Source organism: Telopea speciosissima, chromosome 5, assembly GCF_018873765.1.
Source record: "Telopea speciosissima isolate NSW1024214 ecotype Mountain lineage chromosome 5, Tspe_v1, whole genome shotgun sequence".
Lineage (NCBI taxonomy): Eukaryota > Viridiplantae > Streptophyta > Magnoliopsida > Proteales > Proteaceae > Telopea > Telopea speciosissima.
Genome location: NC_057920.1, coordinates 14,168,382 through 14,188,675, shown reverse-complemented (window position 1 = coordinate 14,188,675; position 20,294 = coordinate 14,168,382). Strand labels below are relative to the sequence as shown.

The window sequence follows — 20,294 nt, the reverse complement described above, 5'->3', positions numbered from 1 at the left end:
AAGATCAGAATCAGCGTTTGGTATGCACCTGACAGACTCGATTTTGTTTCTACACCAAATAATTATGAAAATGCCATTGTACAAATTTTTGGTTAGTGATAGTTGACATACAATGCAATTAAACAAGAAAAAGAAGGGGAAAAAAAACCAACTTTAACGTATTTCAATTGGCAGCTAGGATGTTTGATCTCTACTTTGATGAGAGATTTAATGCAATTTTTTTCTTGTTTAATCACTTCTCCTATGTCGTTTTGAGTGCAGATGGATCTCCTATATCATTTTTTAGTGTAGACGGGATCCACTTAGGTTTTGGCCTAAAACTTAGAGTAGAAAGAAGATTTCTTTCAAAAATATGGGGTTTTTGGGTTTTGGCAGCCTCTGTATTGAGCGTATCAGCAACTTAACTTAGACTTATCCCAAGTAGGGTTTGGCTACATGAATCTTGTTTCAAGGTTCCAGTGTATGTATGTCTATATTTTCTGTTAAGCCATTTTCATTCATGTCTTTTCTCAATGCCTGGATCAAAGTCATTTTGAGGCTTGTTGACTAAGATTCTAAGAATAATGAAAAACTATACAGGAAGCTGCTTCTGCATGGTTGATGTGAGGAATTTAATCATGGTTCTTAATATGCTGGTGAAATATTGAACTTTCTCTTTTTTTCATTATTTTTTACAGGTTCATCTCTGTCCTAAAGGAAGACAGACCTTGCTATTTTCGGCTACAATGACTGAACAAGTTGATGAGCTTATCAAGCTTTCTTTAACTAGACCCTTGCGTCTTTCAGCTGATCCATCTGCAAAACGACCTGCAAGATTGACTGAGGAGTAATTCCTCCATGATCCTTTCAATCATCTGAGTTTGAATTTAATTTAGTTTCAGTAGAATTTTGTGCCTGTTTAGGTATTAGTGAGGAATGGGTAGAATTTATCAATAAGATCTGAAAGGTGCAATAGAAGACTAAGGTGTAGCAGGCATGGCACCAGACTATCACAAAGAAAAAATTAAAGACGAAGTATCACCGTAAATAGATTTCCTTCATATCAGTGCCCATCTTGTGGCTTTCTGCTAGGGAATTGGCAGAATTTTACTCTCTAAACAATATTTTTTGTTGAAGCAGCAATCTCTTTAACTATCATAAACATGGTTGAACTAAATTTACCATTTTCTTTTAAGTGTATTTTATTGATTATTAGCGTTTTGCAAAATCTACAATGGGCTCTGCTCTACATTGGATGAAATAATCTGATTGTAAAATGGTAGGTTTTATGGGCATGGAAGCACCTTTTGTTTCCCTCCTTCACACTGAAAATACTGATACTGTTTTTTTTATTTGGTTGGGGGGGGGGGGGGGCAGCCCATTATATATATGCATTGCTCTTGTTATTTAGCGGTCATCAATCTATTTGGCTTTTACTTCTCCTTAATTATGATAATTCCTGTGCAGGGTGGTTAGGATTCGTCGTATGCGTGAAGCAAATGAAGAGGCAGTTCTTCTTGCTCTATGCTCTAAAACATTCACGTCAAAAGTGATAATCTTCAGGTTTTTGTTATTATAAAGCACAATGACAATGATCTGCACCATAAATCTCAATAACTAATTTATTTTATATTCACAAGAAATGTTGTTTTCAGAAAAGGATCCATTTCTCTTCATTCCTCCCATTGTGGAATGTATTAAAATGGATGTGTATAGTATACTCTATGGAATATAGTAGATGGAACAAAACTATTGTAGGCTTTAGGCTTGAGTGAATTTTGTGTCATTTTTATTATGTGTTTTCTATCAAATCTATGACTCTGACTTTATGATTTTGGTGGTAGTGGAACAAAACTGGCTGCACATAGGTTGAAGATTTTATTTGGATTAGTTGGTTTAAAAGCTGCCGAGCTTCATGGCAATCTTACTCAAGTGCAGCGTCTTGATGTGAGCGTCCTGTTCTCTATGAAGTTTTTGCTTCAATTCCCTCCCTAATATCCATTTATGCAAATATTGGTCTACGACGAGGTTCCAGGGTGGCATTACTTTTATCATCTTGCTTATCATAAGTATCACTTGTTTGGACCTTAACACCTGCAAGAGCATTTTTATATTGTATTAAACTGACTTGTGGAGTGCAAACTGTTTTTCTGTATGCACCACCACTTTGACATTTGTGATAATGTATTTCTTCCATTACAGTTTACTTACTTTAGTTTCTTAATGGTTTTAATGGTCATGATTTGGTCTTGATTTTTTTTTAATATTGCTTACCTTCTTCATTGGTGTTATTTACTTTATTTTCTCAATTGTCAACTGTCCATGATTTGATTGTGAGATATTTCTTTTTTAATTTGCTATTTAGGTTATATATATTTTCTGCTTCTTAAGGCTTTCCAAAATTATTGTTTGATTCCTTTTGGTGATCATTTGAAGCTGTGACAGGGCATTGCACATGAATTTTATTTTTTTTAACCTAACTTCAATAAATAGTTATTGGTTATGAGCTGAAATCATGCAAATGCGTTCTGTCATTATATTATTTATATTTTTATTGATAAGTTGATAATTTTACCCATGATTTTTAGCTCTACTACTTAATATACGCAAGCTTTGTCATTATTATCATGTGTAACTAGTGTTTAGCCGGTCTTGTGTAGGCTTTGGATCTATTCAGGAAACAGGAAGTGGATTTTCTCATTGCAACTGATGTCGCTGCTCGTGTAAGCATGTTTTCATTAGTGTTCTCGTCAGAATTCTTCTGTTTGGAGTGCTGCATTCGAGCACACACTATTTGTTTGTTTGTGTTTGTGCTTGTGTGCATGTGCATGTGGTTTGGGAATTGGCATCCTAAAAAGTTCAGCAATATTAAATTGATTATTCGAAACATGACAACAATCATTTTGGGTAATATTTAGGTTTATTGTCATTTGCTGTAGGGACTTGACATAATTGGTGTTCAAACAGTTATAAACTTTGCGTGCCCTCGTGATCTCACTAGGTGAGTATGACTTCCTGTTTTCTCCTTGTTGGTGTTTTCCATTTCTAATGGGTAATTTATTCATTTCTTGGCATGCAAGGTTGTCTCCTCCTCACTGTATCTGCTACGGGTCTCAATACTGTAGAGGATTGAACCTAATTTGGATAGACCCATGTCTACATCACTTTAAGATGGACACCATATTTGGCACACTGATCTAACCAACATAGAAAGCCAATATTCATTTCTTTTATGATGGAATGCATCCCCCAAGTAATTTAGTATATTTAAATGCATATGTTAGAATTTATGTACTTAAATCTTCTGATATACATTTCTTTAGTAATTAAAATAATTATCATCGATAAAAGTGGGAAGTATTATTCCAAGGAGAAGTTTTGATATTCCACTGCAAGATTTCTTCAGGCAGGGATGGGTGCATCCTTTCTCGGAAAACAAGCAGAACAGGTGCCCTCTTCGGTCAAATTTTACATTATGGTCCTTTTGTGCCTTTTAAATAGTGTCATCGACAAATCACTACCTTCCTTCTGAGAGACATTTTGACCACTGAAAAGGTCTTACTTTGATTGAGAAAAGTTCCATGAAGGGAGAAACATCTTCTTGGGGATTATCACAGAGTCTCCTTGGAGAATAACATTTTCCTAATTAGGGAAACTATATTTTGAAACTAGGTAAAGATATGAGCATTGAAGGACAAATACTCAAATTTTGTGCATCACACCTAGTGCTTTGCTTCCTCTCATTTTTGCATTCATTTTCCCATGAAATGTATTACTGAGGAAAGCTGTCTCATCCTTTGCAGTCAGTTCACAGTTAGCAGTTTGCAAATAAAATTGAGCTTGTTGTCTATGGTTTTCATTCTAGTGATGCTTGTAGTTTTTATTTTCCCTCTCTTTTGTTTTTCGATGCAGCTATGTTCATCGAGTGGGTCGTACAGCTAGAGCTGGGCGAGAAGGATATGCTGTTACATTCGTCATGGATAATGACCGATCTGTTTTAAAAGCTATTGTGAGCAATATATTCCTATTTGATGATATTGTATTCAATCCTTTATTCTTTCTGTTTTCATTATGAGTAGACTGCTTAATTTATCCAGCAAGGATTATTCAATATGGTAGGCAAAGAGAGCTGGATCAAAGCTGAGGAGTCGAATAGTTGCAGAACAATCAATTACTAAGTGGTCTCAAATAATTGAACAAACGGAAGATCAAATTGCGGCTATTCTCCAAGAGGAGAGGTTCTTATTGAATTTTACATATTAAGTTCTTCCTTCTAAATATATTTCTGATCATCTTGATAAGAACTGCTGTTCTGTGCAGGGAAGAGAGAGCCCTTAGAAAAGCTGAAATGGAAGCAACAAAGGTTCAGAGTTCTTTGTCCTGATCCATGTGTTTATGCTTGGAATTTCTTTAACACCTCGTTGTAATTTGTTCTCTGTGGTCAAATGTCATATGGTAACCTTCATTTGATTGTATTTGAAGCCTCTAGCTTGGAGGGACATGATGCCATGGATCTAGTAACTGATGTCAGGATCTTCTTGCATGCTAGCATCTAGGACTACCATTATATATCATTATACCATCAGGGCTCTGATATCCGTCTCCTTGCTTGAAAAGATTTTTGTTTAAGTTTGGATTGCTAAATAGGAATTTTCTTGATTTGCATGACATTGTCAGGCAGAAAATATGATTGCACATAAGGATGAAATCTATTCACGTCCTAAAAGAACCTGGTTTACAACTGAAAAGGAGAAAAAGCTTCTTGCTAAGTCAGCAAAGGTAATTTTCTATAAGATGGATGTTAGTCTCACTCTTTTTAATGTTTAGACATCGAGCTAGAGTTTTGTATCCTTGGTAGTTGGTACACACTAAATCATGAGTATCTTCCTAGTATTACCTACAAGTATTGTTGTTTTGGCTATTGAATATTCTTAAATGTCATTCCCTCTTTTCTTTTCTTTCTTTTTTTGGGGGGGGGGGGGGGTGTTGTTTGTGGTTGTGATTTGGAGAGTTAATTTGTGGGGAAAGAATTACAGTTTTACTCAATCAATTTAGGTTTGCCTAATAACATATCCACAGTTGCTAAAACTTACTTTGAGTGAAGATTAAGGTGTTCAATTATTTTGGAATTCAAAAAAATGTGGGTTTTGTGAATACGAGGAAGAGAAATGGGGCTGTTGTAGAGTTGATGCCCATCCATAGCCAGGGTTTGAACCTGTGCAAGTAGCATTCTCTATGCAAGTCTGGTCAATGATCTTAGCAATGATTTCGTAAATAGGTCTAAATGCTTGATGCATTATGTATCTAACCTATCTTTTTCTGGTGGATACCTCCCAAAGTGAGGTTTCCTTTGTACATCCATGGCTTTGGCTTCGGATCTTTCATCTTTGGGTGTGTTCAGTTGCGATTCTGAGTTAGACATTTATGTAAGGAAGGAGTGCAAAGCTTGAGGGTGAAACAGGGATCTGTGGAGTTGTAAGGGCTGTAACCCGGAGCAAGTCCTGCTTTTGCAGGTTCCCGAAAGGACGCAGTAGGTTCAGTACTTTCAGCATTTTTTGGACAAAGTAACTGATGTAGATAAGTCACCTAAAGGGTTTATTTTATTGGAAATAAGTTTTGGGTTGGGTCATATATGTATTGGGACTTTGATCCCATGGATTTACCTTGTAATTGGCCAATTTAATAAGCCTAACTTTCAACTGATTGTCACATCGATTTCTTGAAGAGTACCACATCAAGATCATTGCTGCTTCAATAGGTTACAAATTGTGAGTTTTTATTTGTTACTTCAACCCAGGAAATTGTTCCCTCATTTGAGTTCCCTCGTATGATTTTAGTTTTCATTGTTCTCTTTGGGATCCCATTGCTCTCTTTCTTGTTCTTTGGAAGATTTTCTATTTGATACTGCCTGAGATTAGAACTATTCTGGTCCTAGTCTTTGCATTAGTAACTCCTCAGACTTGAACTTGCATATTGTCCATGTTATCAGCTAAACTAATGCAATTTGTACACATGGAGAAATAGAGAATTGGTTGAAATTTCAAATTCTGTCCAACTGTTGAAAATGCGACGCTAAACTCTTAAAATGGTAGACTATATTTTTGAGATGGGGCGTAGCTAATCCATGGGGTCCAAGAGGCCAAACTAGGTGTTGGATGAGCACCAAATCAGCGGGGTCCGAGAGGCCAAACTAGTTTTGGTTAGTTTTGCTTTCAACTATATAGTGCTTATATAGTTTGGTATATAAGCCAAACTAGGTGGCAGATGAGCACCGAATCAGAATCGAAGGTGCTGCTATAACAGGGGAACAATCCCTTAAAAACTGAATGGAATCTGATGGTCTGATCTTGTGGTAGGCTAAAATATAATGCTGTAATTAAAAACTCCAAAACAGAGTACTGTAGGTCAAAATAGGAGGACTTTAACTCCACTAAAAAAAACAGGCCTCTGATCAGCCCAATACTCTGGGCGAAGTAACTTATTATAAGAGGGAATAAAACCCTGAAGTTTGAGGTAAAAGTGCTTGGCTGATAGTAGAGTAATTGCAGATAAAAAATTTCAGAACATACTTGCTTCAAGGATGAATCTGCTGAAAATAAGATGCCGCCACCTTCTAAATAGCACCTTGAGATGGGGTGATAAACTCCATGGAAGACATACAATGCAAATGAGCTCTAGTTCTTCTTCATATAAGCAGGAACTAGAGCTAAACCACAGTAGGCAGCATAGGTTGCTACAACCAATCCCACAGGCCAGAAGAGACTCTCAAAACAGAATCGTGATGAAGAAATTCTGACTTCTGAGAGCTCTGATACCATGTAACTGGTAGAGCTTCAAGAGAACCAGAAAATAAAAGAAGAGAAGAAACCGAGAAAGAGAGAGAGTATCTATCGTTGGACTTTTCCCTTTTATTTATAACATCACGTACAACTAGAAATTAGAAGATACAGTCCTACACTCATACAACTAAACAAGGAAACCAGAATCCTTGTCAAAAGCAACTACCGACACAAAAGAAAAACTAATCAAAACACTAGTCACGATAGGACATTCCCCCTATCATGACTAGAAACCTAACTCTACTAGACCACTATTTAACAATATTATTATTTTTTTGCCTCCCCCTGATCTCAAGGCAATTTTACCGTACAACATGACCAGTTAAGTTCTACTTTTCATTTGGGATTATCTCTCAAACAAAATTGTATACCAAGTTTATAATGTTTTGATTGTGATATTATGTTGACACATGTCTCTGATGACAGGCTTCCATGGAGAACGGTAAAAATTCTGAAAATGAAGTTATCAGTGCCCAGCAAGCTGAAGACTTGAAAATGAAGGAAAAGAGAAAGCTGGAGCGCGAGGTATCTACTCACACTTCAAAATTACTCTTTTCTTTTCAAATGGAAATTCTTGTGCAAGTGGAAACATGAGGGCCAATAATTTCGGGTGTCTCAGAAAAATTTGCCACGAAATAAGCGTCGGAGACTGGAAGCATCTCGAGAGAGATTGGAGGATGAAGATGAAGCTGACAAGGAGCTAGAACTGGTTTGTATCTGCATCTGTGCATTTATTGGTCATTCTCTCAGATTATTTCCAGAGCTAACTATAACTTATGAATGAGCCAGGGGTGGGCGGTTTTTCCTCTCTACTTTACCCGATTAGAAAATTCCTGGGACACAAGTTGATCTTGTTGGTTGTTTGTTGTCATCATTATCTGATTACAATCCAAAGGAATCTGCTGAATAGTTGTGTTAATGCACTGTTATTTTGGTGTAAATTACCTAGTTCATGTATCTAATTCCTTGACCCTGATCTTCATTTGTGCTGGCCATTCATGATATAGACCGTATACGACTTGAGAGTCTACATTTTCCCTTGTTGATTTTCTTCCCAATTTACTGTGTCCATTTCTTTTGTCTTTCAAAACCCTGGTCTTGTGAAGCATTTCCAATATTAATATTATTTCAAGACTGTTGTGTGATGGTCTATGAATAATGGGTGGTATTTGTGCCATATGATTTGTTTATATTTAACCAAATAGATTTGTTACATATACTCATGGTCGAGGAACATGCATTGGTCATCTATTTATATTTAAATAGAATATATGTTTCATGGCAGGGAAGAAATGGTAAGGGAAAAGAAGGAAAATTATTGGTTGACGTCGCTTATCGACGGGCAAAAGCTGCAAAGGCTATGACTAAGGCACAAGTTGCTGGCAAGATTGTGAAAAGGGCTGGCAAAACATCAAAACGCCCTCCCCAAAGAACTCAGTCAAGGACAGAAGAGATGCGTGAATTATTCCAGATTGATATGAGTGAAAGGAAACAAAAAAGCACTCATGCAGCTGGAAAGAAAAAGTCTAAGCAATTCAAGAGCAAATCACGGTATGGATCAGATACATAGTTTGGACTCAAAATCTGTCTGTGCTTTAGAGGCTTTTTCGTTGAATTGCTAACTTACTGAGGATATGTTTGATACCACCAACTGCTGTTATAGGCAGATACATAACCAAACCTGCTATCCACTAATGCTGCTTGTTCACAACTAATAAAAGTGAAATATAACGACAGTTACTACACCAATTAACGGTGAGGCAAAACCAGACCTAGTGCCTTAACTGAATCAAAATTATGGAAGCTTTTCATGAAAATTGTTTAGTTTCTCTTTGGCAGAGGACTAAAACCTGATGGAGAATTCAGCGTTACAATTTTATGGCATATATTTTGGCCTTTTATTTGTGACACTTGCCTTTCCATTTTGTGAACTTTGCAAAAGTAGAAGAATATGCTAATGTTGCCTTCTATTTTTTTCCCCCCCCTTTTAATAGTGTTGTCTAGGTATATTATTGATGGCAATTGCTTACAAACATCCGACTAAGAAAAATTAGAGAACAAGTTGGATGTCACAGCCAGTAAGTTGATTTGTATGAAAATTTCTTATATATCAAACTGAACATGATTGGATCATTCATATGTCATTTTCTATGAATGCGACAGACCCAATAATGGTCTAGAATATGTCTCAGATAAAATAAATAAATATCAGTATGTAAGTAGTGTTAGAAGCATTGGGTGAGTGACAAGCAAGTTTTTGACATCAGTTGATCTACTCCAGGGCTTAGATTGAACCCCCATCTTATTGCATTCATCATGGATGAGTTACTAAGACATAGACAGGTTGAAGGCTCATAGTGTATGCCGTTTGTGGATCTTGTAAGAGAAAATCACAATATTTATCATTCAAGAACTGTGGGTTTTTGGATCTCTGTCAATTCCTTCAATGTTATTTCATATCAATTACCTCAGAAGGTCGTGGGAAATGCTTATAGTGTTATTTTTGCTAATTCATTGGGTTGTGTGTCATTTGTAAACACCCTGATGCTTTTCTACAAGCATTTGAGGTTGATTAATCAGGTGGCATTAAACTGGGAGAAATGTTAACGGTGGATGAACTGTATTCAATTTAGTGATTCATAATTTATTGTAAATGTCATTGCCCGCCTATTTGTGAATTCTAAAAGTTTCACTGAAATCATGGTTTGTGGCTTATTTCTGTTTGATTCTTCCGGGTTTGCCCTGGCCTCTGTGCTTATCTATAAGTTACTAGAAAAAGAATCTAAGTGCTCTGTTTAAACTTGTGCAGGTATAAACGCAAATAAAGCAACTAGTTGACAACTTACTTACTGGAGCATTCTCCAGGCAGCAACTCAGGGGGAAGGGATGCCTGCTTCAACATTGAAACGGCCAGCTCTTTCCATCCTTATGTTTTCTTCATTTTTTAAGGTAATATTTACGATAGGTTCTGGAAACTGTAGATTATATAGGAGTAATCAGGCATGTTCTTACGTAGTTCTATCCGTTCCAGAGTCTTAATTGTAATCTATTTATTTTAGGCGTTTTGTTTTACAAATCTCCCATTTTGTTCTGGGGAGAAGAAACTGTAACGAATTAATTGGAATAGTTAGAAAAAAGGGTGAAAAAAAAATGTAAAAACAAACTGAGTTTCCTCTTTTTTTCCTTTTGGTGGGGGTGGGGGGGGCGTGTTGTTGCAGTAAGGAGCCGTAATGTTCTTAGTACACTGTGTAACATGTATGTTATACCATGAACTATCTTGCAGTGAGTTATGCTCACATATGCATATTGAATATGTGTGCATCAAACCAAATTTGAAGTACGTTAATTTAAATTAATTTAGTCTCATAAAAAATTTTAAATTAATTTGTATTTTTATTTTACATGTGCGATATGATATCCTAATGTACCTAAGTTTTTGCAATTAGGGGCAAAAAATTTAGCATTTCGTTCATAAGGTTGTCACATTGAATATTTGCGGGAATGCGATTCAAAACTATAAATGTGAGCATCAATATGTATGTTTGTTGAACGTGATACTATTGAGTCTTGTATGGGTCACCGTCAATTGTTTATGTAACAAAGCTCTTTTATAGTTATTTTGGGACCCATACCTAAGAGGTTTTTGCAGTTGTAATACTGTGTGTTTTTGTGTACCTATGTTTGATGCTTACACTCCGAATGTTAGATTCACAATTTGTATCTGTGAATAGAGGAGATGCTTAACATTGAATCCACATCTCGATAAGGAAGAACGTCTTGAGACTTTGATTAGATGAAATTCTGAGCTTGGTGGTAGTTTTGTAAATTATTAATAAATATATTTAATAATAGACTGGACAACAGGTCACTGATATATGACAGTTGATTTCTGAAGAAGGTTGCTCAACCGTTACCCAACTGGGCTATGAAGCTTGGGCTTAGCATTTAGGCTTGAGCAGAGCCAAATATGGCTTTAATTTGAAGGAGAAAACCATGCTTTTGTTGGGTGATGACCCAAGCCCAGAACTCAGTCAAGTTCATCTATATGAACCTGAGCGAAGTTACTATTCCTCTGCTCGTTTAAGGGTTGGCTCATTTTATGTATAATGTTTGATTAAATCCGCGTTGGAGAAAGTGTACTCCACCACCTATCTAGATCATTATTACTATGCCCCGATGTAGTTCGAAATCGAGGATATCTTACTGTTCCCGTTACCCTTCCCAAGACACCCAAACTCATAGGCAAGGGATTTTCCATTCACCGCAGGTGAAGGAAAACTGTCTCCTAAAGTGTTAGTTTAAATTCCTAAAAACTTCAAAGGGCTGTATTTTCTGTGATTTGGTCTTATGGAAAAGGGGAGGGGGGGGGGGGAAACAGTAATGTTCTTACTACATTGTGTGATGTATATGTTATACTATCAACTACCTTGCAGAGGTTTATGATCACATATACGTAGTGTATAAAAACTATGTTAATTTAAATTAGTTTGTTTTCATAAATTTTTTTTTATTAATTTGAATTGTAAATTTATATGCGAAATGTTGTCCTAATGTTATACCTTAAGTGTTCACAACTAGGGATAAAGTTGGGCATCCTATTCATAAGGTTGTCATTTTATATATTTTTGGAATGCGATTCAAAAATATAAATGTGAGCATTCATATGTACGTTTATTGAACGTGATCATATTGAGAGTCTTGTATGGATCACTGTTGGTCGTTTATGCAACAAATTTCTCTGCTAATTATTTTATTTTGGTCTCCGTACTTGAGAGGTTATTGTTTTTTTTTGGTAAGGAGAGGTCATTGTTGTTGCAATTATATTTTGTGCGTTTCGGTGTACCAATGGTTGATGTCTATAATAACTATATATCAATATGCTAGATTTACAATGTGTACTTGTGAATGGAGGAGATGTTTAATATTGAAAAAAATAGAAAAGAATGTCCAAAGAGAATTTTGACTATGATTGGATAAAATTCTGAGTTTTGTAAATTGTTTATAAATATTTAAATATTAGATATTATTATTATTAAATAATATGAAATGACTTTGTTACGCTCTTTTGTACAAAACCATTCCCTTGCACCATATTAGTGTGTGGTTATCTTCGTTGTTTGTTCAGAACCCTCTCTCTTATATTAGATAATAATGTAATGAATAATGTTCTTTGTGGGGAGGGGGAGCACCCTGTACCAGCAGGGCCAATGAGAACGAACACAGAAGCATCAACAAGGGCGGAGATTTTCACCTTTCATAAGGGGTAGGGTGATCATTTCACCCTATCTTGCTTCTAGGGATATATACAGATCGGATATGGATCAGATGTGATCGGATCCAGATATTCCCTGCCCGAATACAGATATCCCTACAAACGAATACGAATGCAAATCAAATTCGAAATTTCGACTATCTGTTTACATCTTTGATTGTGTAATCCAGACCTTCCTCCCCCCAACAGATATGATTCACTAGGGATGTAAATGGATATTCGTAAATTTGTATTCGATTCGCGTTCGTATCCGTTTAGGAGAATCCGAATCCGTCCGAAACTAATCGGATACGAATATGATAATCCCCCTATCCGACCGATTATTATCCAATTCGTTTAGCAGTCCGTCGATAATAAAATATCTAAAATATAACTCTGTGTTTGTCTATCCTTTTAAGTTATCTTATTGGATTTTGTTATCTTATTTTTATAAATTTATAAGTTAAGATAATGTGATTCTTTTGCTAGATTTGCTATTGGTTTATATATATATTGTTTTATTTAATGTGATACATGGAATTACATATCTATTAAAAAATCAAAAATAAAAAACGTAAGAGAATAAAAGACTAAGAAGAGTAGAAGAAATGGTAGTTATTGAACTCTCAAGTCTCAACCCTAACCCTCATCATAAAAACTGTAAATATGTCAACGGATAGTCAAAAAATTGTATTCGATCCGTATTCATATCCATTTAAGAGAACCTGTATTCAAAAAATCACTATCAGGAAATTATTCGAATCCGTCTGAAAATCGATAGGATATTATCCGAATCCGTCCAAATATAATTGGATACGAATATGATAATGCCACTATCCGACTGAATTCGATCCATTTACATCCCTATGATTCACTCAATCCATGTTTTGGTCTCATAATTCTCATTTCCTCATTTTTTAGAATCTGTTGATTCTTCAAAAATGTCTATATCATTAGTTGGATATCTATTCGAATCAGATATGTTTTTTTCGGGATTATTCGAATAAAAATTAGGATACTCCTAAACGGATAAGGATGCGAATCAAATTCGGATTTTCAGGTACCCATTTACATCCCTAGCGCCTGTGTCTGAGCATAGGCGTCGCCGTGCTCCCAGACAAGTCTTTTTTACCTATAAATATTTGGGGGGGGTCCCTGATAGGGATCTTTATCGCCTACAGTTCCATGCCCGGTACGGTTCCTATAGTTCCCTAACAAGGGGGTGAAATGACCATTCCACCCCCTGATCGAACTCTCTGCCCGGGTGGGGTCCACCCCCTCTTATTAGAGGCACTAAGGAACCGTACCCGATAGAAACGAATCATTATCCCCTCCAATTCCTCACATGGGGGCAGAAATGACCATCCTACCCCCTGCCTGAAAACACTGTCCAAGGTGAGGACTAGGACGTCATTCCACTCCCCATTTAGCAAATATTAACATACACACATTTAAATGAGGGCTCCACATACCATCCCCCACACGTGGCGTCCCTTTTATCATCTTATTAGTGTCTCCAGTCCAAAGTCCAAAACAACCCCCCCGCCCCAAGCTGGTCCCAAACACACTCAAGCTATTACCCATCCCACTTCCCCTTTTAATAAAGCTCCCGCGAGTTAAGGGCTGATGCATCAATTAAAACCAACCCACCATAAGAAAATGATCTAGGTAAAAAAGTCCAGCACAGTACTATTATCCACCTAGAAACCATCAGATCGGAATCAAAACCATACTTCATTTTAAAAGCCCTAAGCTGCTTATCCAACTGTCAATAGCTCCACCGCACCTGCCATCATTCGTTCTAAATCACTGTTGTCTCCTTGTCTGACCCTTCTATCTGTGTAAGTTAAAAACTGTAATGACAAGAATCGAAAAAGTATAAATACAATCCATTCCCAGTTATTAAAATATCTCCGCCTGTCTGGCCTTTTTTGTCGTGACGATCACCATGTCACACTGGTAAGCAAGTAAGTAATAATGGAACTTTAAACTTTGAATCATTATAAAACAACTCACACTCTCCTGCAACTCACTTCACACTTCCCTCACTCTCTCTGTCGTGTTAGTCTCACTCTACTTCCTGCTCTCATGGCAGTGCTCACACTTCTCTGCAAATCTCTGTTTTTTCTCTTCGTCTTATCGTTCTTGAGTCTTCCTCTGGAAACCCGTTCAGATTCAACTGACAACATCATCAAAACCTTCATCTTTCGTGTCGATGAGCAGTCCAAACCCTCCATTTTCCCCTCTCACTACCATTGGTACAGCTCTGCTTTTGCTGATCCAGTTCAAATCCTTCATGTTTATGACACCGTCTTTCACGGCTTCTCTGCTACTGTAACTCCCAACCAGGCAGCTTCCGTGCTTCGACACCCATCTGTGCTCGCCGTCTTTGAAGATCGTCGTCGTCAGCTCCATACCACTCGTTCTCCCCAATTCCTTGGCCTCCGGAATCAGCAGGGCCTCTGGTCTGGTTCTGATTACGGCTCCGATGTAATCATCGGTGTTCTCGACACTGGAGTCTGGCCTGAGCGCCGAAGCTTCTCTGATCGTAACCTCAGTCCTGTTCCATCTCGGTGGAAGGGTATATGCGAGACCGGAGTTCAGTTTACTCCAGCTCATTGTAATCGGAAGCTTATCGGGGCTAGGTTCTTCGCCAAAGGCCATGAGGCGGCTTCGAGATTGAATGGAGCTAGCGATATTGAATTGGTTAACGCCACTGTTGAGTACCGATCGCCGAGAGATGCAGACGGCCATGGAACACATACTGCTTCTACAGCTGCAGGTCGTCACGTGTTCAAGGCGAGCATGGCCGGCTACGCTCAGGGGATCGCCAAAGGTGTCGCGCCAAAAGCTAGATTAGCAGTCTACAAGGTCTGTTGGAAGGGCTCAGGTTGCTTCGACTCTGATATTCTCGCGGCATTTGATCGTGCTGTGGCTGACGGTGTAGATGTGATTTCGATCTCCATTGGAGGAGGTGATGGTGTTTCCGCTCCTTACTATCTCGACCCAATTGCCATCGGAGCTTATGGAGCCGTTTCGAAAGGGGTATTCGTATCTTCTTCCGCTGGTAACGATGGCCCCAATGGTATGTCTGTAACTAACCTGGCACCATGGCTTACTACTGTTGGAGCTGGAACTATCGATCGTAATTTCCCGGCCGATGTAATCCTCGGCGATGGACGGAAAATCGCTGGTGTATCTCTCTATTCTGGTAAGCCACTTTACGGCAAAATGTTCCCTCTGGTATACCCTGGCAAATCGGGGATGCTCTCTGCTTCCCTCTGTATGGAGAATTCCCTCGATCCAAAGCTCGTGAGAGGCAAGATCGTAATCTGTGATCGCGGGAGTAATCCGAGAGTCGCAAAGGGTTTGGTCGTCAAGAAAGCTGGTGGTGTTGGAATGATACTCGCCAATGGAATCTCTAATGGCGAGGGTCTTGTAGGCGACGCTCACCTTATCCCTACCGGTGCTCTCGGAGCCAAAGAAGCCGACGAATTGAAAGCTTACGTTTCATCTTCTAAAAATCCGACGACGACAATTGTCTTCCGTGGCACCGTCATTGGCGTGAAGCCAGCACCGGTAGTGGCCTCTTTCTCCGGTCGAGGACCCAACGGTGTGAACCCAGAGATCCTCAAGCCGGACCTGATCGCTCCTGGTGTCAACATTCTTGCCGCCTGGACTGATGCATTTGGACCTACCGGCTTAGATTCCGATACTCGCAAAACCGAATTCAATATCCTCTCCGGTACTTCCATGGCTTGCCCCCATGTGAGCGGCGCCGCTGCGTTACTCAAATCGGCCCACCCAGATTGGAGCCCGGCAGCAATCCGGTCTGCAATGATGACTACAGCCAGCATTGTGGACAACCGTCTCCAACCCATTACCGATGAAGCCACTGGTAAGCCATCGACGCCTTACGATTACGGTTCTGGCCATCTTAATCTGGACCGAGCAATGGACCCTGGACTCGTCTACGACATCACAAGCGACGATTACGTGACCTTCTTGTGTTCTATCGGTTACGGGGAAAATACGATACAGGTGATAACGAAGATACCTGCGAGGTGCCCTCCGAGGAAACCATCGCCGGGGAATCTGAATTACCCGTCGATCACGGCGTTGTTTGATTCAGCGGCGCGTGGGGTTTCGACCAAGACATTGATTCGAACAGTCACAAATGTTGGACCAGCAAACTCGATTTACAGAGTGGAGGTGAAAGCGCTGCCGAAAGGGGTTTCGGTGACTGTGAAACCATCGAAGTTGGTGTTCTCCGAGATGGTGAAGAAGCGCAGCTTCGCTATGACGGTATCGATTGACAGTAGGAATCTGGTCTTGGATGAAAATACGGGTGCTGTTTTCGGGTCTCTGTCGTGGTCGGACGGGAAACATGTGGTTCGGAGCCCCATAGTGGTCAGCGAGTTTCAGACTTTGTGATTATATATGTCTCATGGAGGTTAGGTGTAGGTGTAGGAGTAGCAGCGGAGTATGGTAGTAAACTCAGCTACGCATTCTCTGACGTGTTTTTTGGGTAGTTTTCTTGGACATCTCGTTTGGTGTGATATTCGTATTCCTCGGCAACTGAGAGGAAGACTGGAAGAGCAGATGAGCAGATTAGCAGAAAAAAAAACAAAGGAAGACTGGAAGATCAAAGGGATGTTTTGTTTTAAGTGTGTTAGAATGTTAGCATGTAACACTACCACCTCTTTTCCTTCTTTTTTTGTTTTTTGGGTTTTAAGTTATTAAACAACTTTCTTGCTTTAGTATGTATTTATGAATGTATTTATGTGAACGCCTAAGAAAATCCTGTTCTAACCAAGAATGTTTGGATCGATTTTGTAACGATATCTCTAATTAGGGGTGTAAATGAATAGTCAAAATCCGTTTTTGTATCCGTGTCCGTATTCGAATCTGTTCGAAAGTTAAACGGATGCGGATACGAATAGACTATAGCTATCCGAAAAACTATATGTACATGTCAACGGATAAAATATTCGATCCATATCCGTTTAGCACTATCTGAATCCGTTTGAAAGCTAATCGGATGTGAATATAGCACTATCCGAGCCGAATCCGATCCGTTTACATCCCTATCTCTAATTGGTTTATTATTAGTTTGGTTTCAATTTGTCATGTAAATATATTCGTAAGTATGAAGGAAATGTGTTTGTGTGTGTTCTTTTTTTCTTCTGAATTTCAGGCTAGGATTGGTTTTTTATCGAGTTATATCAGTTGCGGTGCGATTTGGTTTCGACGTGACAAAACCCCAATCTGAAACATGATCTAAGAAGTTCATATTGGTTTTAGTCGGTGTGGTTTCGATTTGTCATGTAAATATATTCAAAAGTATGAAAAAAAAATGTGTGTTTTTTTATCCGAATTTCAGGCTGGTATTGGTTTCTTATCGAGTTATATCAGGTGCGGTCTAATTTTTTAAGTTTGGTGTCTTGTCAATTTCGATACGGTACGATGTGGTTTCAATGTGACAAAACCCCAATCTGAAACATGATCCAAGAAGCTCATATTGGTTATAGTCGGGTTGGTTCGATTTCGTTGGTTCAACTACGTTTTGACACCCCTACGTGTGGCGCTATGCGTAGACACAAGAGCGTGTGAAATTACCACCTTGTCTCCGTGAAATAAATTTTTTCTTCCATGTTGATGTCCCTACATGTGTTTTCATTGGCCCTAAGACGAGTGTAATGGCCATGTGACCATGCAACGATCTCTTGCCCTTAATATTAAAGAAGGAAAATAAGGAAATGTAAATACAATTCATTGGTTGAGAAGGTGGAAGAAAAGAAAATACTCTGGAGAAAGAAATGGGGTGTAGCTAAAAATAAAATTTCTTATGATATGTTGGATCGTCAAGTTGGGATGCAAACGGATCAAATAAGGCTTGGATATGGACCAGGTGTGATCGGATCTAGATATCTCCTGACCAGATTTGGATGTGAATCGAATTTGGATTTTCAACTATTTGTTTGCATCCCCTAATTTATGTTACCCAGACCTTCCTCCCCCGATGGATATAAATTGCTCTCAACCTCTAGATCCTGTTGAACCTATAAGAACCCTCAATATGATTAGATATTTGATTTTTTAGTATTAGTTGATATCTATTTGATCGATTAGATTTTGTTATGAATTATCCGAAGTTAGATCAGAATACTCTTTAACAAATACGAATACCCCTAAACAGATACTGCCATGGTTCTAAGTATCGATATCGAATCGCCCATATCGGGCAATACGTATCGATTTTGCTAGTCATCGATACCGGTACCATGTCAATACCGTATCAATAGCACGGTACGGACAATGGGTAAAATGATCAAAAAACTCATTTTTTAAGAAATTTTGGGGGTAATTTTGTCCGATATAACTGATCCAACCCGATATTGTATTGGTATCGTATCGATTTTATCGTATCGATTTATGTGTTGCTGATACCCATTCCGATACTGTGTACTAAAACCATGGAAACTACATATGGAAACTAAATTCGAATTTGACCGTCTATTTAAATTCCTGTCGGTAAGAGTGGCTTTTTTTTGTGAAAGAAACTATTCGGAATTCTCAATTTTATGCGACTTATAGCTAGATGGATGGATAGATATCAGAGTGATTTGAAAGTTGAAACCCCGAACTCGGGTCCTGTCAATCCGGGCAACTTGAGATGAGGCACTGTGCATTTACCGTCTTAATCCCTACCCAACGCTTTGCCCGAACAAGGGTAAGGCGATTAATGCACAGTGCCTCACTCAGGTGCTGCACATGGCTGCATGCTGTTCGGATTGATAGGATCTTTTTCGCCTCCGGAATGGAAACCATCAAATCAATCACAGCGTGGAGTGCGGCATCCATTAACAAATTAAGAATTTAGAAACTTTTTCCTTTAATGCTTTCCCTTTCCTTGTGGGTCTTAAGAAGTCCTTTTCGAATTTCAACTTGCTTGGCTTTTGTTTTCTTGTTTCTGTTTGATTGAGATTTGAGATAGAGCGATTAAGTAGGAAATTGGACAGTTTGAGACCTTTACAACTAAGAGCCAACTGTTCTTTGCTTTCCTTCAGCTAATTCGTGCCCAATGCCTATGTTGGGCTGTGTGCTAGTCAGCTCAGTCGTTGGATGCTTCATTGAACAGATTCTTCATCGGAGAAGAGCCCGACCCCACGTCTCTCGTCGTCTAACATTAAGTAAGAAACTATAAATATTGATAACTAATTAAAATATGAATTATCTCCATGTAACTATGCAGAGTGATGAAATAAATGATGTCTGTGTTTCATGTAAAAAAGAATACGAAACATTTTGTTCTTTTTTTCTTTCTTTTGAATTTGCTAAGAGAGTTTGAGTTGCAGGGGTATTGGAGTTACGAACAGAACGGTTCTCCACTACATCTTTTTTAAGCTTGTTTTCTTCCCTTTATCGAATACAACTTTATATTATCTCTAATTTATTGGTGGACATGTGTTCATCAAAGTGGACCCTCTATTTGACTAGGTATAGATGTAAGAGTTTGAATTTTGTTGTATTTTATAAAATGAAATTCCAAAATACCTCGGTAAGTTTTCGGTTCAATTCGAGGTTGATTGATTTTGACCGATGTTGACTTTTTCCATTGTATCTGTTGAAAGGACACATTCTTTGGGAAGAGTGTCTCCAAAGGGTCTTCCTCTTATGTTTTTCGACATTTTGTATGATAATTATAAGTGTTGTTACACACTTTCTTATATTCAGTTTCTCTCAAGTTTTCTTTCTTGTTTTTTATTGTTTTGAGAGGTCTTGTTATTCGATTTCCTTTGTTGACTGAGCACAACCCGAATGTATCTCGACGAGGCCCAGTAAACGAGAGCAACGACTACTGGAGGGGTCAAGTACTGTTTTATTTTGGAGGTTGATTCACACGAACTTGGCTTGCACCATAGGCGTCTCTACAGTCTTAAGGAAAGTGTCCATTGCCACGACTTAACCCCTTAAGTTTCTCAACTTAATTTTAGGTTCGTGACATTATATTTGGTGCTTCAATTGCTGACATCAACCTTGGTGTGTTTACAAAACAGATTAGTAATCTAAACCCCTTGTTACATGTATTTTCATGTATGATTTGGATGATATATTTCCAGCAAATTTAAAATTCAAACTCCCGTGTCCTACGTTTAAGGGATTTGATCCTCAACCACTTTTCGGGTGGTTTTTGTAACTCAGACAAGATAAAGGAAATATGA

At 38.3% G+C, this 20,294-nt stretch overlaps 2 protein-coding genes across 2 annotated transcripts in view; both read left to right on the top strand.

Annotated features, from left to right (window-relative positions):
• Nucleotides 1-9,977, top strand: part of LOC122661344 (DEAD-box ATP-dependent RNA helicase 28) — a 39,619-nt gene extending 29,642 nt beyond the window's left edge. Inside the window, exons 8-20 of the mRNA XM_043856706.1 lie at nucleotides 678-826; nucleotides 1,447-1,542; nucleotides 1,824-1,926; nucleotides 2,640-2,702; nucleotides 2,919-2,980; nucleotides 3,892-3,988; nucleotides 4,099-4,217; nucleotides 4,300-4,342; nucleotides 4,657-4,758; nucleotides 7,245-7,343; nucleotides 7,438-7,527; nucleotides 8,104-8,369; nucleotides 9,628-9,977. Of these exons, the coding sequence (XP_043712641.1) occupies nucleotides 678-826; nucleotides 1,447-1,542; nucleotides 1,824-1,926; nucleotides 2,640-2,702; nucleotides 2,919-2,980; nucleotides 3,892-3,988; nucleotides 4,099-4,217; nucleotides 4,300-4,342; nucleotides 4,657-4,758; nucleotides 7,245-7,343; nucleotides 7,438-7,527; nucleotides 8,104-8,369; nucleotides 9,628-9,643 (1,305 nt within the window). The 3' untranslated portion in view covers nucleotides 9,644-9,977. The remainder of the gene's footprint in view (nucleotides 1-677; nucleotides 827-1,446; nucleotides 1,543-1,823; nucleotides 1,927-2,639; nucleotides 2,703-2,918; nucleotides 2,981-3,891; nucleotides 3,989-4,098; nucleotides 4,218-4,299; nucleotides 4,343-4,656; nucleotides 4,759-7,244; nucleotides 7,344-7,437; nucleotides 7,528-8,103; nucleotides 8,370-9,627) is intronic.
• A 4,180-nt stretch (nucleotides 9,978-14,157) lies between these two features.
• LOC122662804 (subtilisin-like protease SBT1.6) lies at nucleotides 14,158-16,529 on the top strand. The gene has a single exon (XM_043858519.1). The coding sequence runs from the start codon at nucleotides 14,158-14,160 to the stop codon at nucleotides 16,501-16,503; it is 2,346 nt and encodes a 781-aa protein (XP_043714454.1). The 3' UTR covers nucleotides 16,504-16,529.
• Nucleotides 16,530-20,294: the final 3,765 nt, after the last annotated feature.